At 41.7% G+C, this 12757-nt stretch overlaps 1 protein-coding gene across 3 annotated transcripts; it reads right to left on the bottom strand.

Moving 5' to 3' along the window:
- Window positions 1-139: 139 nt before the first annotated feature.
- On the bottom strand, window positions 140-10588 carry LOC121724510 (ovochymase-2). 3 transcript variants are annotated; one of them, XM_042111115.1, is made up of 22 exons: window positions 10462-10588; window positions 9405-9519; window positions 9215-9312; window positions 8791-8888; window positions 8351-8523; window positions 8171-8266; window positions 7927-8078; window positions 7553-7745; window positions 7393-7422; window positions 7206-7296; window positions 6973-7106; window positions 6672-6812; window positions 5025-5155; window positions 4618-4711; window positions 3445-3576; window positions 3079-3156; window positions 2602-2785; window positions 2450-2501; window positions 2079-2271; window positions 1568-1701; window positions 1068-1224; window positions 140-639 (listed from the first exon to the last, which is right to left on the bottom strand). In XM_042111115.1, exons 2-22 carry the CDS (start codon window positions 9484-9486, stop codon window positions 563-565), a joined length of 2520 nt encoding a protein of 839 aa, XP_041967049.1. In that variant the 5' UTR covers window positions 9487-9519; window positions 10462-10588; the 3' UTR covers window positions 140-562. The 3 variants fall into 3 exon arrangements, with proteins under 3 accessions (XP_041967049.1, XP_041967047.1, XP_041967048.1); XM_042111113.1 differs by having other exon boundaries at window positions 5025-5158; XM_042111114.1 differs by lacking the exon at window positions 10462-10588 and having other exon boundaries at window positions 5025-5158; window positions 9405-9538.
- Window positions 10589-12757: the final 2169 nt, after the last annotated feature.

Here is a 12757-nt window from a genome sequence, read left to right on the forward strand (position 1 = left end):
ATACTATGAATAATTATCAATATAAATGTATAGTTTATATGAATTCCAAAATATGAAAAAGAAACCTAGCCTACAACCATCACTTTCTGTGTGTGTGTGTGTGTAGGGTCAATCAAATTCTATGATTGCCACTGATGTAAATGATCTCACAAATCACACAAACCAAATCAAATTGAAAAAAAATCGCAATAGTATCGAAATCAAGATTCTTCCCTTGCGAGATTCTTCACTTGCTTCACTTCACTTGTATTGAAACAATAATGTTGGTTTCGTGACAACAGGAGTTGTGGATGTGTCCCCACCAAAGCTGAGACCAAACCTACGCCCTTGAGTACAACTGGCTGAAAGTACACTTGGGTGAATGCAATAATAGGCCTACTACAATAGGCCTACATTGATAAACAAAACAATGTCCTTGATAATACAATAATATTTCTCTACATAGCACATAAAAATAAATAATTCTAAGAAGAAACGTTGCAATAACATAAATACTGATCATGTTTTAATAGCACCAAGCTGTGTATGGTGGGTGGTGATGATAACATGCAGTTGACATGATTCAATAAAAGTCCTCAGATGACTCGGTCCTAAAATCCTTTTCGTCTTGGTATTCCTCAAGGGCTGAATCCAAAGTCGCTGTGCAGAATATAAGATACTGCCATTAGATTTAATAACATGGCAATGCAGGTGTTTAACTTAGCAAGTGGGAAAAGCTGCATTATATGAAAAAGCAATCATATACACAGTCATCTGTATAAACCTGTATAAAGAATATAAATTATAATTTAGGCAAAGTAGCTTAGGTTTTTCGTTTTTATCAAAACTTAATTGATGTAAAGTGAAATTCCAAAACCTCCCACTTTAAAAGTGGAGAAGTTCCAATTGTTGCGTTAGCCTACTGAATTTTACAGAGCATTCTGCTGACTGACTTTTCCTCTGGATTCCACTCGCAGTAGATATATTTAAAAATCTGCTCTGGGGAGGGGTAAGAACAGTCTGGAGGAGAGCAAGGCAGCGAGCTGGCCTATCAAGCTGCTTCGTGGAGTCGTCCAGCTGTAACTCACCATCAAGCTGCTCCAGAATCCAGTCCATGACAGGCAGCACGGAGGAATAAACCGCAGGCCTGGGAAACTTTCCGCACCCCTCTCTCCAGCTGGCCACTCCTTGGACAAAGAAATTGGAGTTGTTTGTTCGGCATACCAAGGGGGCTCCAGCATGGCCCTAAAGAATCCGAGAGAATTGCAATGCATAATTCCAGTTATTTTTTAATTCATTTATGTTCATTCACTGTAAGCATCTGTGAATCTCTTTGCTGCATGAGAGGTATTCCCTGGTTTGCCCTGCTGTTTGCACACTGTAGAGTATAACAACTCAGGTGTTCCTGCTTGGAACGTGTGGCTAGAATTCCAGATCATGCCAAATATCAGCTGTGTCATATTTCCCCCACTAGGGGGAACTGTGTCACAAGTGAAAGAAAATACAGAGACTAGTCAGTGTGTGGTGTTTGGTTCTCCCATTCTCAGTGATGCTGCACTTCAGAGTTGACTGTAAGCAGTTTTTTTACCATGCAGGAACCATAACGATTCAGCTCTTTGTGCTCAGCACATAGCATTGTGTCCGTCAGCCTGCCAGGATAGTAGTGTTCACAAGCTGCATGTTCCACCTCTACCGACTGGGAAGCGTTGTTCCTTAGGGTGCCTGCCGATTAAAGCCCACCACAGATGAATGTGGGTGTAAGCTGCATAAAAACAGACTGTACGGTTCTGTGTAGTACCTCTGGCATTACCACACACAAGCAAAATACCAGCGAGTGCTCTTTTCCCAAGGGCCTTGTCATGCAAGTTGAATATGCTAAACACCAGAAACATCCACCATTCTTTACAAAGGAATGTAAACTTCATATCATAACATCTTACTTTGTACTAATAGGCAGAAAATATAATAGTTTATATTTAGCAGCAAAGACCAGGGATAGCATATTTCGACCCGTGCAGGTGACTGTTTTTTTCCTCTCAATAAACATACTGTAATTTACGTGATAAACAGCAGTGCTCATCTACAGTATGGATGCTTACCAACACGTCTGTTTTCCAAGGAAACTTTGCAGTCGAGAGTGAATGAGCCCTCCTGTGGGTGGGTGGGCAGGCATACAAGCTGTGTGTGGTTAGTGAGTGCGATGTCAGAGTCCAAGTGCAGGAGAGCTACATCAGAGTCCAGAGAGAAGGAGTTATACTGGGGGTGAACGAGTACTTTCCTCACCCTCCGACTCTAAAAGAACAGGGGGAGAATGAAAATGGGTTATTAAGATGAAAAGTGTATTTACTGTGGATACATGCATGAGAACAAATATACTGATGCACACCCACCCACTCAGCATGTAGATATACAGTACATACACATAAACACATACATAAATACACATAACACATATATTTGTATGTCATACTTGGCTGTCTGGGTCACCAGTCTCCACAGTCAAAGCAGGTATTTCCTCATCCCTGCATTGAAATAACATCAAATAAAAGTATCTTATAAACAAAAAGCAACAAATAAAATGTAAACAAATATTTTTTATGAATACTGTATAGAGACACTCACAGGCCATGGACACAGTGGGCAGCTGTGAGGATCCAGTCAGGCTGGATGATGGCACCCAAACAGATGACCTCAGTGTCCAGATGGAGTCGGGCGTCCCAGGGCCAGTGCTGCAGTGAGGTGCCCTCTCCCTCTTCCAGTCCTCCCTGCTCTGAGCCAGCAAGAGAGTGTGGCATTCCACATAAACCTGGCAACCCATAAGAAGACAAAGATAAGTGGGCATGGTATCTGAGTAGCATACCACAAGCCACAGGAAACCAGTGAGGACACACAGTGAAGAAAATGTCACAGTTCCCTTTTTTAATGCTGTTTGTGTTCATGAGGCCATAACAACCATGGCCCGAGTTCATATCTTTGAAACATATCTGATAAATACCACATACTCTGCCAGAGGTCTGTATAAAAGGATGTTTATGTAAAACAACTTGTTAGCAAAACAAATAAAGACAATAATGACAAAGCTTGAATCACTGGACAAACCTGTCTGTGTATAGCGAGAGTGGGTTGGGGCGCCATCTGATTCGTCCTCCAGTTCTCTTGACCCCACTTCCTGGAGATCTGTTGGCAAATAGGGAGGTCTATGATGGGTAAACAGACACCACTGGAAAGATCACAGACACAATATAGATGTCTCCATGATAGAGACAAACAAAGAGAGGAATATTGGATATACACTGCTTGGGGACTCTCATTCTAAAGTGTATAAATGAAGCATTGACCAGGTATACTGCCGCCATACAATGGGTGAAATGAAATAAATAGCTTAGTGCCCAATAAACGACAGCTGTTCTATGATGATGGATGGTGTAAGGTTTGGTTGTTTGTGCATGCTCTGTATGTTAAGACCTGATAGTTTGATGAACGTCGGTGTGGCATGGAATCCACGGGCTGTTATGCTGCTGTCAGAGATGAGGTGGAGTACCATCATGCTGTCATAGCTCAGGACTGGCGGAGGTACAGTCCCACCACAAAGCACCACTTAAAGAGGAGAGGGAGCAGATTTAAACCAAGACAAAACAGATGGAGGAGTCATCAGCATAAAGACAAGACGAGGCAAATCAAATCAAGTGATTTGTAATTTAACCAGCCATTTAGACTTTAATATATGCAGGAACAGAAACAGCGGATGTAACATTTTTGAGAAAAATAAAATGTAACGTGTTCATCGTGGCCTGTAGGACTTCCTGTTGCACAGTCATGTACCTGTCACACAATTGGGACAATATTTAATACTTCATATTTCATATTTAATAGGTGGTATTGACACAAATAAAATGCATTCAAAAATGCATCATACCACCTTGAAGTGACACAAAATACAGCAGTGCGAGTTCTCACGAAAACCAAAAGAACTGACCACATCACTCCAATCCTGCACTGGCTTCCAGTGATGAAAAGGATTGATTTTAAGGTATTGCTGCATGTTTACAAATCGCTGAATGGTTTGGGACCCATCAGACATGTTTCAGCACTACAGTACATACCTACCAGACCTGTCAGATCTCAGGAGAAACAGTTGTTGTCAAAACCCTGCGTCTGAACCAAATACGGTGAAGCAGTGTTTAGCTACAACACAGATCATGCACAAATGCACATACTTAATCAGATGCACTCCGTTTTTTATGACTTCTAATGATGTATTTTATGACTTTTATGATGTTACTGTTTGCTATTCTTTGTTTCTGTCTGTGTAAAGCAGATTGAATTGCCTTGTGTAAGAAATGCGCTATACAAATAAAACGGCACAGCCAGAGTTGACAGAGAGAATTGAATATTGCATGCAAGAATAATCTGGTTAAAAAGGCTTTCAGTGAAATATCAGTTTTTCACCATGGCTTCAAAGGCATGTGTCATCACAGAGACAAATATTTAGCCATGGTTTGTGTGTGTGTCTATCCATAAGCAAGGCAGTTTAGCAGCTTTATTCATGTAACTGACTCATTATTGACTTTTTAAAAGTCAAATACACAAACATATTGTGTGAATGATCAGTCAATCCAAGGGAGCACTTTCTCTTACCAATTTCTTGTTTTCCATCAATATCTCCCAATATTTTCAGGGAGTCATATTGGCAATGCTCCGACTGCTCCAAGTCAAAATCGTGGAAGTCGAGCTGAAAAAATACATTACAGACATCAATTCAGGCAGCCACTCACCCTCTGGTTCCCATCAGGTCAAGTACACATAGCTCATATCACACACCGTGCATAATTATGATAATTATTTCACTTATCATGATTATAAAACTCAGGTCATAACATGCTGGGTGCTGTTGTGAAAGACTAAGAGTCACTTTCCCTTCTAGCTGAGAAAACCGATCTGGAGTCACAGCTGAGAGTCAACTCTTACTGCATATTCAAGGAGCCATGCATGTATTCATGATTCTGTTGAGAGAGAGAGAGAGGAGGAGATGCCACCAAGCTCACCTTGACGACATGTCCCTTGGGGGCGTGGATGACCCAGCGGCAGTCCGCATTGTTACCGTAGGCCTCTGGGTAGCGGGGACTTCGGATGGCCTCCTGTGCCTGGAACAACGCCACCGTGCCACATCCTGGCCCTGCTGCGCAAGGCCCAAACAACAAAGGATGAGTGCTTAGCGTGCTGACTGAGTCCTATTGGTGGTGCCATGCAACGTGTCTCTTTCCCCCCCCCGCCCGGCAGCGCCTGCCTGGTCTTCAACACCATCACCCGTCGCACCCACCGCGCGCGTCTCTGGGGTGAAGCCGTCCCCGTCTCTGGTTTCCGTTCCGCCCTAGGGTCACCTGAAGTGCGGTGTGCTTCAATCCCCACCCACCTCACTCTCATTACTCCATCACTCCACCTCTGTGTGTGGTCTGCTCACCATGTTTCTATGGCACCCGTGCCCCCTGAGAGCGCCCGTGCCAGGGCCCTGCCTGACGACAGCACCACAGGAGGGGGGCGCTGAGCGTGGCGAGGATTTAAACAGGGAGGACAGGGAGTCCTCCTCTTTGGCTCAAGGGCTTAAACACAACCTGTCAAGCAGGGTGATGCAATGACAACCCAAACCAGTTGTCAGTGCAATCTCCCCTGTTGTGTGCCTGATAAAGAACACTGCCTTTTATTTATCTCTGCAGGTACATCTGCCCAAATTATGGCTTGTTGGTTGCCTCATAGTTTACACATAGCTCATTTTCAAGAATAAAATATACTCTCTAGTAGGGCTGTCAATCGATTAAAAAAATGAATCTAATTAATTACATACTCTGTGATGAATTAATCTAAATTAATCGCATATATAATTTTTGCTGTGAAAGTATTTTAAATATTTAAATTCAAATGAATCATTGAATAATCAGCATTAGTGACATTAAAGTTCAAAAACTCTTTTATTATTATTTTCACTGTTCAAATAATTGCCATAATAATCTATGATATGACCTAATATGCTGAGGAAATAAATTCAAAAGTGCTTCGGGAAGAGGTTTTTTTTTTCACATACAAGGCATTTCATTGCAGAGGACTTTATTTTCAACACTTTATTTTTTATCAACACCATCAGGCCGTTTTTTAAAAGAAAATGTTCCAATCAATGATCCAGGCAGCACGATTTCTTCTCTCTCCTTCATTTTACAGTCTAATTTTTACAGACTAGAATGGCTCGGGGTCAAAGGTCATACGGAATCGATTAATCTGCACTCATTTTTTTAATCAGTTATTTTTTCTCAAATGAATTAATCGAAATTAATCAGTTATTTTGACAGCCCTACTCTCTAGATAGATATGTTTTCAAGAGTCATATTTTGAAGACTGTGTCCACATATTGCATTCTCCTGAGAATGTAAAGAACTTTCCTGGAATTGGTCTTTGGTCTTTTTCAGGTCAGTCCACAGTGTTGCTCAACAGGTCTTGTTTTGCTTAGTAAACCGGTTTAGCAGCAAATGTCAGAGAAAAAATTAGAATAGATTTGTTGTGTTGTTTTGGACTAACCGCTCTTTTTTAGGCCCTTACTACAGAGATTGACTGAAAAAAGAATGGTTAGTACAATACAACAGAACAAATCTATTTCTAAATTGCTACTCCCTAACCCCTTGCTGTAAGGCACTAGAACTCACCAAGTTGAAAATCTTCAGCCACAGTTTTGTATTGGATGGAAAAGCCAGCTCTTGTGCCACTGGCATCAGACACAAACTGTATGGCAGCACTGCTGGAGGTGATCAGCACAGGCTCGGGGAGATGGCTCCCACAGAACTTGCCTAGAGAAAAAAAGGCACATCATTCACAGGAAATTAGTGGCTCTACAAAGGCCCTGGTTTCAACAACTCCAAACCACTGTTAATATGTCTATTGTGTTTATAGGTCAGAGCCAAGAGGAAAAGGTGTGGTCTAACGTCAGTTTGGTATTCAGTCCCTCACCAATGACCCTGTTGGCACCGCCAAACACTGTGACCTGATCACTGTGACAGAGAGTGTCATTCTCTAAGTCAAACTCCAAGAACTCCAGCAGAATGTGACTTCCAGCAGCAACACTGATGGACCATGAACATATTCTAAGAATGGAAGAGGTGAGAGTATGTTAATAAAAAAAATGTATGATGTACTCTCTGACATTAGAACAGAAACAAAAACAAAAGCTGAAAATGACTCACTCATTGTTTGCATAATTGTTGGCAGGCTTATCTGGATTGTTAATTACACCTTGATTTTCAGTCAAAGGCCCATCAATCACATGACACAACCCTGTAGCAAACACATGCAAGCAGAGACATTTAACCACTCATTTTCAAAAGCGAGAATCTGTAGGTTGATTGTAAAACCTATTCAAGGCCCACTTACTTGGAGGGGACACTGATTTGACACGTGTTTCTAGAAATAAAAGACATTAAATGTAAGATGTTACACAAGACTTATTGAACAGTGTGTTTTTAAAACAAATGAGTTTTATAAAGCAGTAAATATTTTGTGAGTTTTGTGAGGTTTTTTATAAAGCATAAACCTTTAAGGATTCTCTTGATCCATGACAAGAACACTTTGACATCAGTGAACACTCCAGGTGATCCTCTCTTGTTTGGGGGCTTGAGCAAGTTGTCAACCCAGCTGCGTCCACACCCTTTACCCCATGAGGTCACCCCGACTACAGCCCAGTGCCCGTCCTCTCTGGGGCAGATCAAGGGACTCCCAGAGTCTCCCTGAATATAGCAGGGGGGGAAAAAACACATTTAAGCAAGAAAACCCTGAGCTTCTCACTGAGTGCTCCACCTCTGATTTCTTGTTAAGGGTGTGTCTCTCTCTCCTCTTTCCCATGCACAATAGAGTTGAAGAAATCCATCATCTTTGCTTTAATCTGAGACAAGTGAAGCCCTACTATACCTGGCAAGCATCTCGACCTCCTCCCTCTGGTCCAGCACACACCACAGTGAGTGGCAGCAGCCTGGGCCTTAGTGTGCGGAGGGCCTGCCTGCAACGGCCTGGCTCCACAAGGTCAAGCATCACTTCACGGAGAACAGCTGGAAGACGGCCACCTACATGGGAAGGTTATTTTTGGAACATTAATACAGAAATGAAATGTGAAATTTCATTTCTGGAGGAGATATGCTTTCATGTTCATACATACGCTCTCTAATGCGGCCCCATCCGCCAACGATGCAGCTGGTGCTGGCTGGGAACTTCTCACTGGGCAGAGGTAAGCACAATGGCTGAACATGTTCGTCTGCAAAGCCATTGAAAGAAATGTAAATACTGCAACAGTAGGACATCACTATGATTGACTACTTTAGTTTTTAGGCAAACATACCAAACTGAATTAATCCATCCACTTCCAACAGGGCAATGTCATAGTTCATTGGAGAGATGGGCTGGTACTTTTCATGGATTCTGATGGTTTTGAGTCTGAACATCTGTTCCCCTCTATCCGCCACCCTCTGATCATGCTCCCCAATCACAGCGCTGACATTTTGAAGAATATCGCTGAAATCAGCATCATAGACTCGTTAGAATACAAAACGAACAAGGTAATTGTTGGTTACAGCAGGTTCAGATCATCAGGATGTTCAGGTCCCATTAGGTTAAAAAAGCATACTGGTAATATACTTCTAAAAGAAGCTATTCAATAACAGGAAGTGCGTGTCAACATCACATCATCACAGATCAACACCCACACCATCCTGTCAGCATTGTGGTAAACAAAAAGATAGTGTTAAAGATAATCATGAGTATATCATGACATCAACCTACTCTGACACGCTGTAGAGGCAGTGGGCAGCTGTTAATAGCCAGCGGTCCGTGAGGATGGACGCCCCACAGAAATGCAAGCCCTTAGACCTTAAAGATACCTGAAAGCCAGAACAAAGAACACATCATGACACCCACATAATAGTCAAATCTATGTATCTTCAGAACATGGAATGTGATAAAAGAAATGAAAAAGATATGACAAAAAGACTATGAAATTGCTAACAATACAACAAATAAGAACAAACAACATAATCGACCACCAGACAGTTTTTGGAGGTAAATTATTTGCCTGGCTTGCTCTGTATTATCTCGGCCACTTAATATGCCTGAAATTAGAAGCCAGTGCGTGTCTGGTAAATGCACCCTTGGGGCTGTTAATGAGGGTGTCTGGTGCTATACTTATGTCAGTTAAAAGATTACATGCCAGCCAAGGATGGGATCCATGCAAAGCTTCTGTTCCTCCAACGATTCTTAACGAGCTGTCGAGCAGGCTCTTCACTTGAGGAAAACCACATTTAGGACCTGCAGAGGAGACGCCGCCAAAAACGGTAAGTTATCTTGCCTGTAGCACCTTTAGAAAATATCATACTCTCGCACTCTGCTGTTTGCTTTACCTGGCAGAAGAGCAGTGATGCCGAGGAGACATAAGGACATGCAGAGAACAGCAGCAATGAACCTAATCCCTGAGGTGGCCATTCTGAGTCCTGACTGGGGGGCCTCAGGATGAGTCTTGCATTTATAGAGGGGAGAGGGGGTTGCAGAGACAGCCTGTTACTCATTAACCAAAGCCAAGGGTGTTAGAGGGGTTCAGAAAAACTTCACACACAGAACATGCAGGAGGAGGAGAAACCTGCATACTCAGAATTACAGCAGCTCAATCTCATATGTTGCATGTCACAAAAACACAAATCTACTGTAATTTCACTTCCATTTAACCTATACTGAAGTACCACTGATGGCTGGTGTAATATTGTGGTTGTTAGCAGTTATATCTTTGACTGAGATTTGCCTACAACTATGAGACAATGAAAACTTACACAATATGTTCTCTTAGTTTTTTTGTATCCAAGACTGAGAAGTATGCAAACTCAAAAACAGCCAAAGGTTCTCAGACAATATATTGGTGTCCAAAACGGGGGGAAGTGGTGACACTGAACCTTTACTGCAAAACAGTGATTCATCTGTTGACCGAGGGCAGTCCGGCTATCTACAAAGGCATGGCCTTTCCGTAACCAACTCGACCTTTCAATTAAAAGTTTAAAACATGCCAGAGGAAACAGGCATTCTGCCACACTGAAATCTGCCCTTGAACTTTATCTTTCAAGTACAAAGGACTCTACAGTTACAACATGGAAAGTTGGTGGATAAATAATGTGTGTTTCCTGTCCCGACAATTTGACTTCTAAAGCTGTAACAATAATAATAATTAAAAAATGGTCCGGCTGTCATGTTCTGTAAAGTGAGAATATGTTGATAGACGTGAACATTTCCCATGTTTAGGCAAGTTGCTTCTACACCATTAAAATTCATAATGTTTTTCAAGAAAAGAAAAACAACTTTTAAAGAAAAATATGACCACCCATTATCGATGACCAGGGACTCAAACACCGCTCTGAATTGAACATAGCAAGCTATAACATCCCATATCCTAAAAAATGTAAATAGACTCACCACGATTTGAAGAGAACTTGTCTGATGATGGGACCCATGAAATGCATGGCTGCATTTAAAACAAGCTTTGTATCCTAACCAACTGTGTACTGTACATGTACAAATACAAATACAGATTGTTCTGCTTTATACATGAGTGAACACCAAGAGGTCAGTCACAACAAAAAAGAAACATTTATCAATTTTGGCCTGCAACTGCCAAAACTGCACTAGCCACATAAACTATGTGTAACAATGTTGCAAAGACATAGGGGAATATCTTCTGGAAATAATAAAAAAAAGAAAAGAATGGAATTTAACCATTATTTGTCTTTACTGATATGACATTAAGAATACATGAAATACAAGCCAAGCTAACACAGGTTTACTCAAAATACATTGTACATGTAACTACCTTAAATAAATGTGAAAGTTTTCAAAACAAATAATTTGCCACTGTTGTCCTATAAACCATGGTGCTTGTGTTGAGAACTAGGGGAAACTGGCTCCCCGTGGGCATGATCAGTGACTCAGCGCAGTGCATGGGGCATCCTGTTGCCAGGGAACGGTTGGCAGATGTTCCTGGTAGAGCTTTTTTTCCCCAGCTAATGTGTCTTATGATTCCCAGAGAGAGAGAGACAGAGAGAGAGAGAGAGAGAGAGAGAGAATGAGAGCAAGTGAGAGAGAAGAGAAAGAGAGAGATAGTGTTGATTTTAATCTTAAGTGGAATTGGGCACCCTGCAAAATATCTCAAGGGGTGAATGTCTGACTCCCTGAGTTTGCTTCAAACCTGACTTTCTACACTTACTGTGCTTTTACAGAACACACACCAAAATAAAAGAACATGTGGGCCAGACATACAGTTTATAGGGAAGAGAAAAAGGAATGTCCAAGCGTGCATGGACCTTGGGTAACAAGGGCTTCTATTCTTTTCATCTAATAAGAAATGTTTCATTGTGAGTGAACATTTTACAGAAGCGGCAGTAGCCGTAAACAGTGGGGGTTGTCAGTAGCCTACTCACAAAAGGCAACGATGTGACGATATGAAGCTGACTTCATCGCGCCCAGACTGCACAGTCTCCCTGACTGAAAAGCCAGTAGTTATCCCCACAACAATCTGAGGAAATGTCACTGGATCTATTCAAAAACATCCTTTAACAATGACGGTGACACACAGACGGGAGACACTAAATTGACGTCAAAGGAAGGTAGAAAATATATATGTACAGTTGTGTGCAGAATAATAGCAGTGTGTTTTAAAACAAATAATAAAGCTCAAAATCCTTAGAATAGCTGTCAATTCCATAATAGCAATGCATTGGGAACACTGCATATTCAATTTCAAATCAAAACATGATTTGTTATACCTTTACAGAAAGTGAAGAAAAAGGAATAGGCTGTTCAGAAAAATAGCAGTGTTTGCATTTTCTCTACAAACTCAAACATTTACTGTAAAAACTGAAAAATGTCACAAGATTTTGCTTTACTTTGAATCACTGTACTAATATCTTGCATTACCATTATTTCTGAGAATTGCTTCACATCTGTGTTGCATGGAGTTGACCAACTACTGGTACCTGTGAACAGGTATTCCAGCCCAGGACAATTGAACTAGATTCCACAATGTTCCTGCATTGGAATCCCTGCAAATTTTTTTGCCATTTTATTATTTTTTACAGTCTATGGTTTTGCCTCAGAAACATCAAAAAATTTGAAGAGGTCATATTGTCTTATGCTGAAGAGGAAATGCCTTTGAAATAAGTATATATACTCACACAGTGAACATACAGTGAGGTGAAGCACACACTAATCCCGGCGCAGTGAGCTGCCTGCAACAACAGTGGCGCTCGGGGAGCAGTGAGGGGTTAGGTGCCTTGCTCAAGGGCACTTCAGCCGTGCCTACTGGTCGGGGTTCGAACCGGCAACCCTCCGGTTACATGTCCGAAGTGCTAACCAGTAGGCCACGGCTGCCCTAATGGGTGTTTCAACAAGACAATGACCTAAAACACACCAGTAAGCGAGAAAGTCTTGGTTCCAGACTAACAAGATTGACGTTATGGAGGCCAGCCCGATCCCCAGACCTCACTCCTATAGAAAATGTGTGGGGTGACATCAAAAATGCTGTTTCTGAGGCAAAACCCAGAAATGCAGAGGAATTGTGGAATGTAGTTCAATCGTTCTGGGCTGGAATACTTGGTATTCACAGGTGCCAGTAGTTGGTCGACTCCATGCAACACAGATGTGAAGCATTTCTCAGAAATAATGGTAATGCAACTAGATATTAGTGCAGTGATTCAAAGTAAAGCAAAATCCTGAG

The sequence above is a fragment of the Alosa sapidissima genome, chromosome 11, assembly GCF_018492685.1.
Source record: "Alosa sapidissima isolate fAloSap1 chromosome 11, fAloSap1.pri, whole genome shotgun sequence".
Taxonomy (NCBI): domain Eukaryota; kingdom Metazoa; phylum Chordata; class Actinopteri; order Clupeiformes; family Clupeidae; genus Alosa; species Alosa sapidissima.